The sequence below is a fragment of the Tamandua tetradactyla genome, chromosome 23 (assembly GCF_023851605.1).
Source record: "Tamandua tetradactyla isolate mTamTet1 chromosome 23, mTamTet1.pri, whole genome shotgun sequence".
Classification (NCBI taxonomy): domain Eukaryota; kingdom Metazoa; phylum Chordata; class Mammalia; order Pilosa; family Myrmecophagidae; genus Tamandua; species Tamandua tetradactyla.
Genome location: NC_135349.1, coordinates 12,520,799 through 12,539,095, shown reverse-complemented (window position 1 = coordinate 12,539,095; position 18,297 = coordinate 12,520,799). Strand labels below are relative to the sequence as shown.

Sequence of the window (18,297 nt, the reverse complement as noted above, 5' to 3'; positions counted from 1 at the left end):
GGTGCTGCTGACTTTCATAGCTTCAGGGCTCTAATTCTGAGTTTCAGGTGTCCTATAAATACCCAAAGTTTCTGGGAATAACTAGATTATGAAAAAGCAGCTCAGTATCTCAAAATTTAGAAATAGCTGTTACACCTCCTGAAAAGATGTGACTGCAGTAAGAGCTTGCAATCTAGGACCCTTTACAGCAGGCCCCAACCTGATAACCCATGCTCTCGTCTTCAGTTCACCAAGTTTTTATGTTATAATTAGTCCATATGAGTGAGGCCTGATAATGTTCGTCTTTTTGTTTGTGACATTTCATTCAACATACAGTCCTTAAGGTTCGCTCACAAAGGTGCATGCCTCACAACTTCATTCCTTCTTGCAGCCTCTCCGGAGTCCACTGGAGTCCATGGTATGTGACTGTACCCCGCAGTTCCCCTTCCATTCCCCAGTTGTCGTACCCTTAGGCTTCCTCCATTCATCGTGGCTCACGATCTTTCCCACCGTAGATACCAGTGTCCAAATGTCCATCCGTGTCCCCAGTCTCCAGGTATATATACCTAGCTGTGGGGTTGCAGGATCATATGGCAGCCCCCGCCCCTAGCCTCCTGTGGCACCTCCACACTCCCCTCCAAGGGGCTGCACCTCTCAGCTTCCCTACCGACAGGGAATAGGTACATCTCTTTCTTCACATTTTCTCCGGCGCTTGTTTCTCTCTGTTCATCTTGAAACAATTTTATTCACATATCAGAATCCAGCGTAAGTGAATAGACGTAACTTCACCACCATAATCTATCTGAAGACCTTTCCTTTTCTTCCACGAAGAATCCGTACCCGTTCCCCATGCCCCCCGCCTGTTGACATTTAGTGTTGGCATTATGTCTTTGTTGCATTCAGTGGGGGCGTGTTACAATATCACTGTTGACTGTAAACTCTAGCGTGCATTGATTGCACTTTTTCCCGTATACCATCTATTTCCAACAGCCTGCAATATTGACATTCATTTGTTCTCCCTCACACAAAAACGTTTTTTATTTGTATATTTAATCACCATCCTTGTCCATTCTAGGCATTCCTAAGTTATACCATCTCAGTATTTATCTTCCATCTTTCCTTTTGGTTTCAAACGTACCTTTTTGAAACGAATGCATGGTACTCCATCATAGATGACCTGTGGCTTTGTCTTCCCGAGCCATTGGACTTTTAAGTTAAGCTCCTGGGTCTTTATTTTGAACCCCTTTGGGCTGAATTCTTGCCCAGGAGTCTTTACCCCACGTGAAATGACTTCTTTACAGTGAAATTGTGCATTTTTGAAACTCTTAGTACATCTTGCCCAACTGCCACCTGAGAAGGGTGACCTAGCAATGTGGTGCTGGGAAGCCCCTGGCTGGGCTGCCGGGCTCTTACCAAAGCACCTCATAGGGGATTCTTTCATTTGATCCTCGAGGCATCTTCTGGAGTGGTTCCCACCTTCATAAATCATCCAACACTGCAAAACTAATAAACCAGGGGACGGTGACCTTGCTCAAGGTCACGCAGCCAGCATGTGCCACGGCCACTGACACCGGGACTCCTGGGCTCCCACAGGGCAGGAGGGCCTGAGAAGCAGGGGCTCTGTGCTGCGGGCACAGCTGAGGACGTTAGGAGCCGCGTGCAGAAACGGGGGTCTGGGGGGTCGAGGGAACCAGAGGGAGGGAGCCCCAGCAGCCCCTGCCCAGCAACAGAGCAGCCCAGACTTTGTAATTGGTGGTGGCAGGACACTCACCTCCTCCCCAAGGAGAGTCCTCAGCTCTGAGAGGCTATTTTTAGGGTCAAGATGATGGGCAGTGACAGAAATACCCGCCTTGGCCCTGGAGTGGGTCCACATTTCCTCCAGAAGGGTGAGCTTGCTGCTTCCTGGCCACACTCCCAGTGGCTTGTCCCCAAGCCCCAAAGTGGCTCCCCAGGCACCCTGCGGCTTGGCCCAAGCCCGAGGATGGAGCCCAGGCCTTCCCTCCCAGTCCCCAGAATCTTGGGGCGAGACACCCTCAACTCCGCCTTCCCGGTGTGTCTGTGGGGCTTGCAAAGCCCACTCTTCTGCAAACCACGGAGGACTGACCCCTGTGCCCATGGGGTGCCACCCAGGATCTCCTAGGGACTAGGGCTGGGTGAGGGGGGCCTGGGGCCAGGAGCAGGGCAGCTGGGGGCCAGCCTTGGATCCCTGGAGACAACACACGCACGCACACACACACACACCACACACCACACACCACACACCACACACACATACACTCCCAAACTCCTGTCAGCAGTTTTATTGACTCAAAATCCTCCGGGGCAGACACAGCCTGCCTGCTACTTGCCACTTCTCCCCTCTCCCTCCTCATATCCCCGTTTCCAGTCTCCCTTAGGCCTGGGTTTCCCACCAGGACCACCACCCCCACCCCACCCCGCAACTCGTCCGAACTTGCCGAGAGAATCCTTGGGGCAGCACCTTGGTTATGCAAGCACCCTCCAAAAATAACAGCCCCCGCGCTGTGCCCAGCAGAGGGAACATGCCTTCCCTGCTCCGCCTGGGTCGGCAACAGCTCCCTCCCCGGGGTGGGGGGGGCCAGGGCCAGCGCTGGAGCCTGTGCCCGAGCCTATGCTCTCCGCCACCCACCCCACAGGACCTCCACCACAGGCACCCCCTTCCCCTCCCCCGCTACTAAAGCTCAGACCCCAATGGGAACGTGGGACCCAGTGGGCGGGACAGGCAGGCCAGCCCCAGGTGGGGGCAGTGGAAGGGTCTGCCTGACAGCCGAAGGCCCAGTGGGGCCAGTGAGACCGTGGAAGGGGGGACCCTGGGATCTGAGACTCATGGTGACGTCATTCATTCTCCCCCCTGCTGACCCGACACCCCTCGGTGCGCTCCGTGGTGCTGGATGCAACCACCACTGGTCACACACACTGCTGTGTGCCCCTGGGCTCGCAGCGCCCCTCTCTGGGCCTGAGCTTCCTGCTCTGTGAAGAGGTTGATGATGGGGTGCGGGCACTGACCCCCCAGGGCCAGTTCAGCATCTGTAAGCAGATGGACAGAGCCCTGCTTGGTCCTCGCGAGGGACTGAGAGGTCCGAGGAATCGGGCAGTATTTGGGGGCGGCCTGTGCGGTGCCAATGACGCTCCCTCCGTGCACCTTGTCCAGTCCTGGAAAGTCAGGGAGCTTGCAGCGATGTCAAAGCAGCCCACCCCCTGCTCCCACCCCCAGTCTGGCAGTGTCCCAGCCCCCCCAACCAGAGACGCCGAGCTGGGGGAGAGGGCAGAGAAGATAAAGGGGTGCACCTGGCAAAGGTGTGGGGCAGTTGGGAGTGGTTGGGGACAGCGGCCTCAGCCCTTCGTCCGTCCATTCGGCGGGCACCTGTGTGCACCCAGCACTGGGACCTGCAGGGGACAAAACGGGACTCTCTGCCCGCATGGTGCCAGCGGGCTCGGGGGCCTCATTTTCCACCAGCACTGCCCGCAGTTGCTTGCCACATGTGCCTATGGCAATCTGATTTACACTTTGAACTTCTGGTCCCTCGGTTGCCCTGGCCACGTTTCACGTGCTCACGAGCCCCCCGTGGTGAGTGGCTGCCGTGTGGGTGGGCAGTTCCCATCAGCCCAGAAGGTTCTCGTGGCTGGCACTGCTTTAAAGCATGGCAAGGACTCGGCATCCCCCGAGGATGGGAGGGCACAGGGCGCGGTTCTGAGCCAGGAGAGACCTCGGCAGGACCGGGAGTGGATTTGCAAAACCTGACATGCTTTTGTGGTTTTAACACTCAGCCACCAGCATTTTCCCAAGAGGGCTTTTGGGGCTCTGCTTTCACGAAAAAGGGGCAATTTTTTGTTTGTTTCGTTGTTTACTATATTAAAATGGCCACTTTGGAGCGACTTGCTGCTGCCCGGGGATGCGGGAAAGGCAGGCGTTGGCCACCCAGCAAGGCCTTCGGGCCCCTGGCGGCCCCCCTTGTCTGTACTCTAGTCATCCTAGGGAGGGGAGGGGGCGCCTACAGCCCGTTCCCCAGGAAATCCCCTCTGTTGCCCCAGATGCAGAATTTCTGAGTTGAGCTGGGTCTCGATATCCAGGAGCATGTTTCTTCTTGGTGCGGGGGCCAAGAAACTTCTTTTCTGAAACTCTGGATGGTTGGGGGAAGGCGGTGAGAGCCGGGGCTCTGGAAAGCCCCTCCTCTGCTCTCCCCACCCCCACCCAGGTCCCCCCTCTCCTCTGTGAAGCCTTCTGGCCTCTCCACCCGCCCCAGCACCCGAGGTCGAGTGATTTGCAGCCGCAAGACCTTGTGGCAGCCGGAGCTAGGCAGTGAGGGCCGGGATGGCCCACCTGGGCCTCCCACCTGGAAGCCCGCTTGCATCGCAGCCCCGGGTCTTGCCGGCCTCTGGGCCCTCCCCCTCTTCTGGAACCTGGAGCCCAGGATGGAGCATGGAGTTTTCAGCCAGACCCGGGCTTGGCTCCTGGTGCTCTGGGGAAATGTGTAGCCTGCTGCCCACCCCGCCTAGGCTTTGCCCCTGTGCCCGGGCCTGGTACCTGCCGGGGTCAAGCACCACCCACGCTCGGCTGGGTGGCCGTGCCATGTGCAGGCCTTCTCGAGGGACACGCAGGGGGCAGTCCCAGCACTTGGATTCTGAGTTTGCATGGCCAGCCGAGGGGACTCGGTCGTGGCTGTCGCTCACATCCTTCCCCACCCCTGCTCGAGCCAGGGCCACCCCAGGACCCCTGGGCTCCCAGGAGGAGCTCTGTGACGTCTCCCAGAGAGGCCCAGCCTACAGGCTGCTCAGGTTGGGGAGAGGTCGAGGCCCAGGCCCCACACCTCGACTTCTCCTGGCCTCCCCTCCCAGCCCCAGCCCCAAGTTCCCGGAACCCAGCTTGAACACCACAGGGCCCCACAGTGTGGTGGTGTCAGTCACAGCACTTCGCACAGAAGGGTCCTCGGAGCTAAAGGTGACGGCAAAAGTCCCCACCATAAGGATATTCCATCTCCTTAAGGGAGCCTGCCCGTTTTCTCTGTATTATGGCCGAGGAAACTGAGGCTCAGTGCCCTTGTCTGTCCCACTCCTGCCCGGCCGCACTCCCTGCAGCTCCCCGAGCTGTCCCAGGCCTTCCTGCCATCGCCCCGAAGGCGCCTCACGGGAGCCTGTCCTGATGCGGGAGGAGCTGAGGCCAGAGCGGGCATGGCCGAACCCCACCCTGTCCCGGGAAGCCCGGGGCCCCTGCACTCAGGGCCGCCTCTGTGTCCCCAGAGCTGCCCTCCTCGGAGCACCTGAGTGTGGCAGACGCCACCTGGTTGGCTCTGAACGTGGTGTCCGGCGGCGGCAGCTTCTCCAGCTCCCAGCCCATCGGGGTCACCAAGATCGCCAAGTCCGTGATCGCCCCGCTGGCCGACCACAACATCTCCGTGTTCATGCTCTCCACCTACCAGACCGACTTCATCCTGGTAAGATCCCGCGGGCCCCCGGCAGGGCCACCCCAGCACGCAGACACCTCAGGCAGGAGCCCCCCACGGCACGCAGACACCTCAGGCAGGAGCCCCCCACGGCACGCAGACACCCCAGGCAGGAGCCCCCCACGGCACGCAGACACCCCAGGCAGGAGCCCCCAACGGCACGCAGACACCCCAGGCAGGAGCCCCCCACGGCACGCAGACACCCCCGGCAGGGCCACCCCAGCACGCAGACACCCCCGGCAGGAGCCCCCCACGGCACGCAGACACCCCCGGCAGGGCCACGCCAGCACGCAGACACCCCCGGCAGGAGCCCCCCACAGCACGCAGACACCCCAGGCAGGAGCCCCCCACGGCACGCAGACACCCCAGGCAGGAGCCCCCCCCCCCCATGGCACGCAGACACCCCCGGCAGGAGCCCCCCACAGCACGCAGACACCCCAGGCAAGAGCTCCCTACAACATATGGGTCACCCCCACAAGCAGGAGCCCCTCAGATATATGCCACCCCCCAGGCAGGAAACCCTCCCAGCATGTGGATCACCCCCAACATGCAGACACCCCCCCCCCCCAGGTAGAAGGCCCCCACTGGGCATGGCACCCCCACATGTACATGGACTTTCCCAATGTGTCACCACCCCCATACGTAAGGATAACCCCCCTGCATGTGCACAGGCACCCCCCAGCATGCACTGCCGCCCCTCGGACATAGTAACAGGCACACCCCCACACATTCTCCACCCCTCCGTCATGTGGCCTCCCTCACACACTCGCACACACACCCTCTCACACCCCCCACACTCCCTGTTGAACGCCTGCTTTCTCCAACACCTTCCTCCTTCACACATCACTCACACACTCCCCTTGCACACATGCTCCCTTCACACGTGCTCCTTCTGGCACACACACACTCCCCCTCACACTCCCATATGCAGCCCATTCCCTCACATTCTCCCACAGCTCGCTCACACTTGCACACACACATACACCCTTGCACACTCCTGTCATGGACGGTGGTTTGTTGTGAAGCCTTGCTCCCTCATGGATGCGCTGTGGCCTCCATCCCCTCGGTCACCAGGCAGGTATCAGCATGGCCCCCCAGGGGTCCCTGATGCTGCTAGCCCCCCTCTACCCCACCCCACCCCCCGCCAGCTGCCTCCCCCCTGGGCCTTGGGTCAGCTTGGCCTGGAGGCCCATTACGGCAGGACGGCCGCCCTCCTGGCTGGACACTGCCCCTGCCCGCCCCCCTGCTGTGGCAGAGAGGGTGCCAGTGTTGGCCCAGCCTGGCCCGGGAACACGGGGCCTGGCAAGGGGCAGAGGCAGGCCTGGATGCAGTGTCCTCCCGGGCAGAGATGGGGCTCGGGCCTGGGCGTGCTGGGAGGCGGGCACCCTGGCCCTGGGCTCCCTCCCCACCCCCATCTCCCACCTCCAGGAGGGCAGGAGGCAAAGAGGGAGGGAGCTGGGGCTGGGGCAGAAACTCAGAGGGATGGGGTCCGAGCCCCCAGGACCTCAGGCCACTCACCCCCTCGGCTTCCCGCCCCCAGGTGCGCGAGCGGGACCTGCCCTTCGTCACCCACACCCTGTCCTCAGAGTTCACCATCCTGCGCGTCGTCAACGGCGAGACGGTGGCCGCCGACAACCTCGGCATCACCAATGGCTTCGTGAAGCCCAAGTTGGGTGCGTGGGGGCTGGTGTGGGCAGGGGGCCCTCGGGGGGGGGGGGGGTCCAGGCACAGCATGGTGCAGTGTCCTGCCAGGGCCGCTGTGACAAATGCACAGGCCATCGGCTCAAGCCGCAGGGACCGGGCATCCCCCCATGTTGGCGGCCAAGTTATGTGCTCTCTGCCCAGGGCTGGCCCATGAACCAGGCTCCATCCCACCCTTGTCCTAGGGCCGCTTCCACCCCCACCCAGTGTCCAGACTTCCTCATGAGTGGCCCACCCCGCTCCCCTCAGCTAGTAATAACCCCTTCAAAGATCCTATTTATAAGTGAGTTCCTCACACGGGGCCAGCCAGGGGGGACAGCAGCTGAGTGTCGGGGAGGGGCTCGGGGTGGAGCACACATGGGAACCAGTCTGTCTGGCGCAGGTCAGGGAGTCCTGGGGGGTGGGGGGGGTGCCTGGCCGACACCAGCCCCCTCCCGGGCCCCCCAACCTGTCCCCGGCTCAGCCGCCTGCTCGTCCTTGCACCCTCAGTCCAGAGGCCGGTCATTCACCCGCTGTCCAGCCCGAGCAACAGGTTCTGCGTCACCAGCCTGGACCCCGACACGCTGCCCGCCGTCGCCACTCTGCTCATGGACGTCATGTTCTACTCCAACGGGTAGGGACCCCCGGCCCCGTGGGGAGGGCCATGCAGCCTTCACCCGCATTTGGCATCCTTGGGTGTGAGGAGCTGCAGGGTGGCAGTCTGAGGGCGGAGATCCAGGCCCACCCTGGGAAGCCCCAGGGCCTAGCGAGGCTGCAGATGCACCGGCAGCTGTACCCCCCACCCCCACCCCCATAATAAACACTCTCCCAGGGCAGGCCCTGGTTGTGGAGCCAGAAACGCAGGTTTTTTGATCTGGAGACAGCAGCCCTTGTGTCTTTCTTCACAGACACAGAGACGCTCCCAGGCAGCCTTTGTGTCTCTGCTCGGGCCTTGCTGAGTTTAGCTCCATGCCCGGGAGGGTGGGGCAGTGGGGGCCAGGCAGTGGCCCCAGGAAGTGGGCCAGCGAGGGCCAAAGAGGCCTGCCCAGGAAGGGCCCAGCTCGTCCCTGCTTGCACCAGCCCAGCAGGAGGGACACTGGCTCCGGTCACCGGCACGTTTCCCTGGCCAGTGTCTTCCCAACAGCTTCGTGCTGAGACCAGTGGGCTCGGGGGGCGGGGGGGGTGGGGGCGTGGGCTGGAGGGTTGGGGAGCAGAGGGCCCCACCCAGCCTTCACCAGCTTCCCCGGCCCCCAGAGTGAAGGACCCCATGGCTGCCGGCGACGACGGCGGCCACATCCGCTTCTTCTCCTTCTCCCTCATCGAGGGCTACATCTCCCTGGTGATGGACGTACAGACCCAGCAGAGGTGAGCCGGGACGCGGGGGGGGGCTTTGAGCCCACGTGTTTGCCTCCCCTCCCCTCTCCCTGGGGCTGCAGGCGCCTCTCGGAACAGCCTGAGCGAGGGGGGCTGCTCTCCCAACCCGTCCCGGGCACTGCCTCCCTGCCCCCATGCCGAGGAGGGTGCAGAGGGAGTGGGGTGCCGGTGTGGGGTCCTTGGGGCCTCTGAGCTCGGCTGCATCAGCGTGCTGGGGGCAGGGGCTGGAGCGTTCCAAGAGGCCACAGTTAACATTAGCCTCCGGGACTTTTCTCCGACTTCCTTCTTAAGGTTTCCTAGTAATCTGTTGTTCACAAGCGCATCTGGAGAGCTCTGGAAGATGGTACGGATTGGAGGGCAGCCCCTGGGATTCGGTGAGCCTCCGGGGCAGCCCCTGGGATTGGGTGAGCCTGGGATTGGGCGAGCCTCTGGGATTGGGTGAGCCTGGGATTGGGCAAGCCTAGGATTGAGCAAGCCCCTGGGATTGGGTGAGCCTCTGGGACTGGGCGAGCCTCTGGGATTGGGTGAGCCTGGGATTGGGTGAGCCTGGGATTGGGCGAGCCTCTGGGATTAGGTGAGTCTGGGATTGGGTGAGCCTCTGGGACTGGGCGAGCCTCTGGGATTGGGTGAGTCTGGGATTGGGTGAGCCTGGGATTGGGCGAGCCTAGGATTGAGCAAGCCCCTGGGATTCGGTGAGCCTCCGGGCAGCCCCTGGGATTGGGCGAGCCTCTGGGGTGCGGGAATGAGGACAGCACGCGTTGCTGGGTGCCACACACACGGACCACTTCACTTACGCGTGTCATCTCGGCGCCCTCAGGAACACTTCCAGGAGCTCCCCAGTGGGTGTAGGGGTAAACTGAGGCTCAGACAGCCTGAGTCCCATTGCCTGCAGTGCCCTGACTGGTGTCTGGCAGGTGGGAGGAATGGGTTCCCAGCAGAGGGCCTTACCCCCCGCCGTGACCTGAGACCTGCTTACTGTTAGAGAACTGGGGGGTGACGAGAGATGAGGAAGAGAATCATTGCTTAGTTCCACCACCCAAAGGTAACGACTGTTGTCATTTCTAATGCTGTCCCTTCAAATAAATAAATGTAATTGCTGCGGCAGTTCATGCAAAGTGTCCCACCTTCAGTAGCTCCCCTCTTCTCTCCTACACACGGACGAAGACTGTCATTCCCTGACACTCAGTCTGTCTTCAGTTTCCAGTTGTCCAAACAGCATCTTTGGTAGATAGGTGTTGTTTTTAGATAGGTGTTTGTTTTTTTCATAAGTATTTTGCAGGGGGCTGCAGGTCTCCTGCCCTGTATCTCAGAGGGCCCATTCGGGGCTGAGGGAGGGTTTACCTGACCAGTCTCCCTGTTAACATAACTGCACCCACACGGCTTCTTGTCTAGGCTGGTCCTGCCGGCCAAAGGGCTTCAGCCCCAAAGAGGTTCTTTGTAAGTCACAGACAGCTATTTCCGGCAAACCCACAAAGCTGGTGCCACAGCAGCCCTTGGTGATGGGGATTGGTCGGTCTGATTTCTACAGAAGCAGAACATTCCAGATAAAGCCAGACTGCTCCTTAGGGTCATCATGTCCACTCTGGGCACTCTGTTCCTGGGACATGGAGGTGGCCAGGCACTGGGACGGGGGGGCAAAGGGCCAGGAGAGGGAGCCGCGCCCACTGTCCACCTTGTCTTCCTGACAGGCTCACAAAGGGAGGGTAACGAGCAGGGCGGGGCGGTGGCCCCCTAACTCTGCTCACAGCAAGGCCAGCTCCGTCCTTGGGGAAGATGGGTTTGCACAGACACAGACTAGAGGCTGGAGCCTGCTCTCTGGAACACAAGGACATGTACACTGAAGGCTCCTGGTCCAGTCCTTGGGCCCAACCTGTCTCTGAGGGCCTCCTCCTCCCCAGATGCAGCCCTGCATTTGTCCACTCGAGTAACACACCATGGAGGAGGCTGAAAGTAACCAGTATGATGTGGGGCAAGTGCCTGAAGCTCTGTGCCTCAGTTTCCCCATTGTAAAAGGACGGTGCTGATAGGACCCTCAGCTGGGGTGTTTCCCACGGGCCCTGTGGGAAGAACTCAGCAAGTGAGTGCTCTGTGAGCAAGGGTTGCTGTCATGTGTCAGTACCGGGTGGCCCAGAGAAGATCCAGGAAGGGAAGGCTTCCCGGAGGAGGTGATTCCGGAGCTGACTGTTGAAGAGAGCTGGTTGATATTTGCCAGGCAGCACCAGCGAGGCAAGGGAAGAGAACAGTGCCAAAGGCTGGCCCAGGCCAGTGGGGCAGGGCCTTGAGTGCCAGGCTGAGTGGTGCCTCCAGATTCCATACTTCGGCAGAGGAAATACTGCCGGAGACTGGAGGACGGGGTCACCCGGAGGCCACGGGGAAGATGGATTTGCGAAGACACAGACGAGAGTCTGGAAGACATCCATGTTTGCTTCTCTCTTTATCCCTGGCTTTGATCCTCCAAGGTTTTGAGGCAATCTACCAAAGTACACTCCATATAACAGTCTTAGCAAAAAAGAGAAAGCGCAAGGAGAAATGACAGGATGGGAAAATGTATCTCGAATCGCTTCGCCGTCGACACAAGTCTGTGTGGGCCTCTGAGGTGTGTGACAAGGGGAAGGGGGAGCGCATGGGAAGCTGTGGCATTGGTGTGGCCAGCAAGCGGCTGGATTTGCTTCCTAGGACATCGAGGTTTTATATCAATTCTTAAAGCTTTAAATGTTCCTTCAAGAAAGAAAGAGCTTGGTGAGACTCTGAGAAATTCTATACTGGCAGGCAGATTCCACATGTTTTGGACCATGGTCTGGAATAAATATTTTACATCCTAACCCAGCACGCAAACACAAACGAGGGAAACCCAAATGAGGGAACAGGCGTTTAACTCCAGCTCCGTTCTCGGCCGTGTGCTCTTTTGTTTTCTGTTCTGTGTCATTTTGGAAAGCGCTGGGCCCCAGCTCTCTGAATTCAGACCCGCTTTGCAAGAGACACTGAGCACCCCCAGCCTCCACAGAGCAGAGGGGACGGTGTCTGAGGTGCAGGGCACGAGGCTGGCAGGGCCACCAGAGGGGGCTGCAGGCCCCACTGTGAGCAGGGGCAGAGCGAGCCGGGGACGGGGGCCTGAGGCCTGCCGCGGTCACTCCTGCCGGAGGTCCTGCATGGGCGATGAGAGTCAGACCAGGGCGGCCACCAGGAAGGGAAAGAAGAGAAGGGATGCTGGTCTGGGTGACGATGGACAGGGCTGGGCAGTGGGGCCCAGGCCGACCCCCAGACTTCTTGCTTCTAAATCCCTAGGTCGGACTGGTAATCAGTTTGCTAAACCCAGCCCGGGGAGGTACCAGGAGACTCCTTCGGCACCCAAATCTAAACAGCAGCTTTTAGGGAAACCTCCCAGGGGACAGTGTGGGTGGAGAAGAGTGGCCCTCTGATCCCAGAAGTCTTCCTGTAGGAGGAAGCCTTGAGTGGCACCTTCAGATCAGGGAGAAAGCTGGGGGTGGGCATGGACCATCTGAGACCACCCCAGGGCTGCTCACTGGCTGGGGTTTTGGAGAAGGGGAGGAGCATTGCCGACCCCTGCTCAGGGGGCTGGGGGGAAAACCAAATGCCAGACAAGGCTCTTAAGACGGGGGCTGCTACCCAGTGGGGCCTCTGATGAGGAAACCGAGGGTCAGAGAGAGGAAGTGACTTGTCCACGAACACCTGGCTAGGAAAGGATCAGCATGGGCCTGCAAGGAGGCCTGAGCGCACATCCAACCCACTGCCACCCACCCCACCTTCAGAGAGCGCGTGTGAGGCCAGGGACAGCTGGGGGCACCTGGGCCCAAAAGGGCTGCGCAGGGGCTGAGGCTGGAGGGCGTGATGCTGGCGGGGGGGCTCAGACCAGGCTCGGGGCGGAGAGGCCTTTGTGCAGAGAGGCCTTTGTGCCGAGCCTTCAAGGAGACGAGAACAGGGTGGACATTGGCAGCGGAGGGGAGGGGGAAGGCTGCAAAGCCCAGCGGGCCGAGGGCGCCCGGAGGCTGAGGGCCGCACCCCGTCTGCCCGCAGATGAGTGTGGAATCGTGGCCCAGATCTCCGAGCCCCTGGCCGCCGCCGACATCCCCGCCTACTACATCAGCACCTTCAAATTCGACCACGCTCTGGTGAGTGTCCAGCCCCCACCCGGCAGGGGCCCTGCAGGGGCAGTCGGGGCCTGGCTCACAGCTCACGGGATTTGCTTCCACCCCTTGCAGGTACCAGAAGAAAACATCCACGGTGTCATCAGTGCCCTGAAAGTCAGCCAGGCAGAGAAGCATTAGAAGGGCCTCCGCCCCCCCGCCCCACCCACTCCCCTCGCCCGGGGCACTGCCCCCATCCTGAAGATTTTCTTGCAGTATTCTTGACAGACTGGAAAGTTGGCCCCGAGAACCCCCAAAGAAGGGGTTTCCAGGAGACGCCCCCGATTGCAGAGTTCCCAGGCCTGCGGCGCAAGCCGAGGCCTCCCCATGCCCTCCTGCCTTCCCAGAGCCCCCAGGCACTCCCGGGAGCGGCCCCCACCCTCCCCCAAACTCCACCCAAGGAAATGATCCCTGAGGCCCTGGAAGCTTGCAAGCAGGTACCCCCTCTCTCCCAGCCTCGCCCACACCAACGGGCGGATGCCAAAGGAAGCTGGCACCCCCTCCCCGAGACATGGGGTACCAGTTCTGGTGTCGTCGGACGTGGGGGGCTGGGTTCGTGGAGCCCCCTTGATCTGGTCGCCGGTCTCTGGTTCCAACAGCTCGGGGCTGGCTCCCTCGGTGGAGGCCACGGGCCGCCCTCGCTCACGCGGCCCAGACAGGAACACAGGTGGGGTCCCCAGCTGGGGAGCACCCAGGCCCCCAGCACCTCTCCCGCCAGCCACAGGGCCTGCGCCCCGACTCCCAGCAAGACTGCCAAGAGGGACCCCGTCCAGCCCCACTCCCCAGCACAAGCACTCGCTCCTTGGGTGGGGTCCCAGGAGAGCCACCAGCCTGGAGCCTGAGCTCCTGTCCCCTCTGCTCTCTCCAGACCCTCCTTGGTGGGGGCAGAGCCCTTCGGTCCTTCCCCAGGTGCAGGGGGAGGCGTCCCAGCATCCTGGGCCTGGGGTCTTACATATCCCCCTCCCCAGCAGTTGACTAGACCAGCATAGGACTGTCCCCCCACCCCCGCCGACCTCCCACTCTGGGGAGGCAGCAAAGGCCTCTACCCCCACCTCGCCTGCCTGCCTGCCGGTCCGGTCTGGGGACCATGGCACCCGTGAGTACTTGACGAGGGAGGCAGCGTAACTGAGCCTTAATAGAGAAAAACGTACCTTGTTTTAGTTTTTTATTTAACGTCTTTGCGCCCTGGCTGCTGGCGTCCACAGCTGCTGTTTGCAGGGGACAGAGCCCGTTTGAGTCCAGTGGGGTCCTGGCAGGTTCGTTACAGGGTGAGGGTGCCCCCCGCGAGACCCCCAGCCGCCCACAGTCACAGGGCCCCTGAGGTTCGGGTGAGCATCAGAGGGGGCGAGAGGCCCCCAGGATGCAGGCCAGCTGCAGTGGCTTGTCCCCTGGGGAGGGTGGGGGCGCCGCCTCCCGTCGCAGGGCGTGCCTTCTGATGAGCAGGACCCGAGGCCCCGCGAGCCTCCCTGGGACGTGTCGTCGTCATCGTTGTCGTCCCCTTCCCCCCACCCGGCCTCTTTGTAGGGTAAGAGGGGAATCGCGCTGTCACCGAGAAATGTCAGAGCAGAAGGGGAGTTTCTTGGCCTGGGGTGAGCCGTGCGTGAGCTCCGCAGCCCCGTCCCTTCCCAGGGCTGTGTGGGAGCCCAGGAGCGGGGAGCTGGTGCCCAGCCTTTCTGCACTGATTCGGAGCCCACCTTTTGTTGTTTTCAAGTTCATCCATTTTGCACAAAACTCAAAAACAACCAAAACTTGTAGACTGACTGCTGGTTCCAAAAGGGAGGTGGCCCGAGTGGGCGGGGCCGTGGCTGGTGCCCCGAGTCCCCTTTCTGTCCTTGTGAGGCCTTGGTTTTTCCGTGGCGCGCCTCCTAAAACCTCTCTGTCCGAGTCCCCGGCTGTCACCTCTCTCTGCCTTTCCTTCCTGCTGTGCCAGCGTGCCGGCCCCGAGCCTGCCTAGGGCACACATATAAATACCTGTTTTCTGTTGATATAGATGTATACTGTAAATAGCATATATACTTGAGCAATATATACGTTAATATATACCGTGTCGCACGTGCGTGGGTGCGTGTGTGGGTGTGAGGGCCTCCCCCCTCCCCCCTGCCTGCCGAGCATATGCGCGTGTTTTGAGCCACCATATATTTTTAATTCAAGTATATAGGCAATACGATTATTAGAGAAGACGATTGGATCCCTCTGACCTGACTTGAGAGAAAACAAAACCAGCAGCCCAGGAGCCTGAGAGCCGGGCTGGGGGCCGAGAGGGTCTGCCACGGTACATTTCGGGGTCTCTACCCCATGTGCCCCCGTCTCCCTCAAAAGCCGGGCTCTGCCCGTCCCTGCCCCCCGGGTCCACAGCCAAGGCGCCTGGACACCCTTGTCTGACCTGGGCATCCGGTGATCAGAGGGAGGGGGTTGGAGTTTTTTGCATTCTCATCCCGAGGCCTTGGGCTGCTGAGGGTCCCTCGTGACCCCCCGCTCTCCACCCAGGGTCCCTCGGACGGTCGTCTGTGCTGGCAGCTTACCCCATATTTTTTACCTGCAAGCTTAGAAATCTCAGGTTCTTCTCCCGGGTGTCCGCCTGGAACCTGGCCCTGTCCCACCGAGACCAGCACACGTGCCCTTGCTGTGTGTGTCACGGGCGGGGAGGCCGCCGCTCTCCAGGCCTGGCTGGCGGGGCGGGGCGGGGTGGGGGGCTTTCCCTCTGCTCGCGTGGGGAGCTGGGCTTGCTTTCTCTCTTGTTCCCTTTGTGCAGGGAGTAGCACAATCCGTGGTCCGTTCCCCGCGGCAACTCGGGTTGGGGAGAGTGTTTTCCCCATGCCTGTCCACCCGCCCCACTGGAGGGGACTCTGTGTTGCCCCATGGTGGCTCCCCTGGTCCCGATGCACCAGCCCTAGAGGCACCAAGGGGTGGACCAGCGCTGGCCGAGCTCCTGAGGGCTCTGGCGGATGGGGTGCACGGTGTGGAAGGACGATGGCGTTCTGACCACTGATGGTGTCCGGTCAGGTAACCTGGGAGAGGCACAGAGGGGACAGCGTGATGCCCCCTGGCTGGGCCTGTGTCTTTCTCTGTGCAGATCTCTGGTAAGAAAAGCTCAGGCCAGCGCCACCCCCACCCCCACCCCTGCCTGCCCACCAGGGTGATGACAGCTTAAGGTGGGGGAAGGGTTGGCAGTGGCCGTCCTACCCCCCAACCAAATATAAAGCTCTTCTTTGGGCTCAGCCCTCAGCCTGGGGGTTCCCAAGGAGCCCCTTTCCGAACCCCCACCTGCCGCGGTCCTGACCCAGTAGAATGCAGGCCCTGCCGGCGCTGCCCCTCTTTCCTCCCCGGGATCTCCGCCCCCTGCCCTGAGCCAGGCCACCCAGCTGGGCACAGGCAGACCTGACCCTGGGCACTCCCTCCCCAGGATTTGGGTGAGTCTGAAGCCCCCTAAGCCCCCAGCATTCTCCCGCTCCCACCAACTCTGGGAAATAGGTCCTGGTGGGGGGAGCCAGGTGGCATGGCCACAATGACCAGTTAGGTGTCCAGCAAGATGCTTGGTCTGCTGAGGCTGGTCCCCTCTAAAGGGACAGAGAATGCCGTGGAGGTCAGGAGAGAAAGCTGATGGGAAGGGGCAGACCCTCTCCAAGCCTAGGGTGCCACCTCCTGAGTGAAGGGGGGCTTGGGAGGAAAACACCCAGCGCATCTGTGCCCACTGGAGCAGAGCTGGGCAGCAGCCAGTCACTGGCAAATAGAATCAGGGGTGGGCTGGAGGGGAGAGGCTTGCTTGGGCAAGGGTGAGGGTGTCTCCCAACTGGGAGAAGATGGGCATTCTGGCCTTTTCAGAAAGTTTCCTAGATACTGTGAAGGGGCAGGGTGGGCCTAGAGAGGGCAGTAGCCTTCCCTGTTCAGAGAAGGCTGCCTGGGAGAGGAGCCAACCAAGAGGGCTGACTTCAGAGGAGTGGCTGGGGGCGTTAGGGAAGTTGAACCTTGGGAGAGCTCCATACCCTTTCCCACATTTGGAAGCTCATCTCCAGCTTTTTTTCTTTCTTTCATTTTGAAATTAGAAGCAGAAGGATAAGTGTCATCATCTGTACCTCTCCCCAGGGTCTGTGGGAGAAAGCCACATGGTGGGCTGTGGCCTCTGGCTTTGGTACCCACACCCCCTGGGAAGGCTGCTCTCTGTGGGAAGGTGAAGGTTGGAGCTGTTGCCTGATGCATCTGTTGTCCTTGGGGCCGGGAGGTGGCCCAGGGTGAAGCAGAAGCCTGCGCCAGGGCATCCTTGGGCAGCTGGGGAGTGAAGGACATTGTGGCTCTTAGAATAAGGGAGAACATGAGAGTTGGAAGTGCAGGGTGGCCCCTTCCCAAGGAGTCTGAACACTGGGCTCTGCAGACACCCACACCGGAGTCTTTATATACATATGAGTCTGACAGTGTGTGTGTGTACATGCGTGTACAGAGCCCAGATGTGAGCTAAGGTCTGGAATCCTTGGGAGCTGTCTTGGCCACGGGTCACACGCACAGAGGTGATGAGGGGATGGTAGGGTAGGCCTTGAGCAGGGGCCTGGCCTTCGGGTGGAGCGTGGGAACCCCAGAGAGGTTGCCCTGGCAGGCTGCCCCACCTAGCTTGACTTGGAGGAGAAGAGGTGCCCCAGGGGGGTTCTGCTCTGCAGACACCTGACAGCCCCCAACCGGGTTCACACAGCCATCACCAAGAAACCGGGCCTGCCAGTGCTGCCTCTGCAAAGTGGCTGGTCCTGGTGCTTCATGGGACAGGGGGATGGTGCTGGTGCACCCTCACTTACTGGGGACCCATCCTGGAAGAGGTTCCAGCAAAGTTGGGAACCCCAGGGGAGGAGAAGCAGGCCAAATTCAGGGCCTAAGGCTGAGCACAGTGAGGTTTCCTTTCCACTGCATTTGACCTGTTCAGGAAATGCCAGGGAGAATTGAGCAGGCAGGGCTGGTTCCAAAACAGTGGGGACTACCATCAAAAACATTCCCGGCCCCCTCTTGCTCTTTGCCAAAATCATTTCCGTTATCCTGAGATGGGGGGTGGGGTGGGTGCTGGGTATGCAGTGAGGTTCTGAAGGGCCTCTCCCCTGCCCACACCCCCACCCCCAGGGGTCAGGGACTTCCTGCCCACAGCCACCTCTGGCCTACCTGGCATGCCAGGCCCCATGTCACCAGCAGTAGCAGTGGCGCTTCCATCTGTCCCAAGGTCTGGGGGAAGGGGAGAACTGGGCAGTCCTAAACCTTTATCCCCCAGGGGCCCTCATGCTTATTTTCTGTTTGAAGAAACAGAAAACCCTCGAAATTCATGTACTGTATGATGGAGAGAAAAAAAGTACCTAATGTTCCCCCCTAAAAGACAGTATATTTTGTACTTTGTAAAGTGTTAATTAAAATGGAAAAAAAAAAAACCAAAAAACGAAGTTGGCTGGTAGCAAGTCTCATTCGGTGCTTTCCAGGCAACCCATGGCTCTTCTCTCTTTCTCCATGACTGGGGTCGGAGGACCTCTGCAGGGGGCCCGGAGAGGGGCAGGGCAGCCCTTCCCGCCTTTGACCCAGAATCAGAGCAAGACGGCCACATTTAGTTGCCTAATGCCCCAAAATGTGGTGGCCTAAAATAATGATTTTTGATTTCTATATCCTGGTTTCTGGGGTTCAGGCACCCGGGAGCAGAC

The 18,297-nt window shown here is 60.5% G+C and overlaps 1 protein-coding gene across 2 annotated transcripts in view; it reads left to right on the top strand.

The window, feature by feature from the left end:
• Nucleotides 1-18,045, top strand: part of CASTOR2 (cytosolic arginine sensor for mTORC1 subunit 2) — a 62,968-nt gene extending 44,923 nt beyond the window's left edge. Inside the window, exons 3-9 of one of the 2 annotated variants that reach the window (XM_077141002.1) lie at nt 5,236-5,429; nt 6,979-7,111; nt 7,629-7,752; nt 8,373-8,483; nt 8,784-8,866; nt 12,528-12,622; nt 12,713-18,045. In XM_077141002.1, the coding sequence (XP_076997117.1) occupies nt 5,236-5,429; nt 6,979-7,111; nt 7,629-7,752; nt 8,373-8,483; nt 8,784-8,866; nt 12,528-12,622; nt 12,713-12,778 (806 nt within the window). In that variant the 3' untranslated portion in view covers nt 12,779-18,045. Of the gene's footprint in view, nt 1-5,235; nt 5,430-6,978; nt 7,112-7,628; nt 7,753-8,372; nt 8,484-8,783; nt 8,897-12,527; nt 12,623-12,712 lie in introns of both variants that reach the window. The other variant, XM_077141001.1, reaches the window with a different exon arrangement.
• Nucleotides 18,046-18,297: the final 252 nt, after the last annotated feature.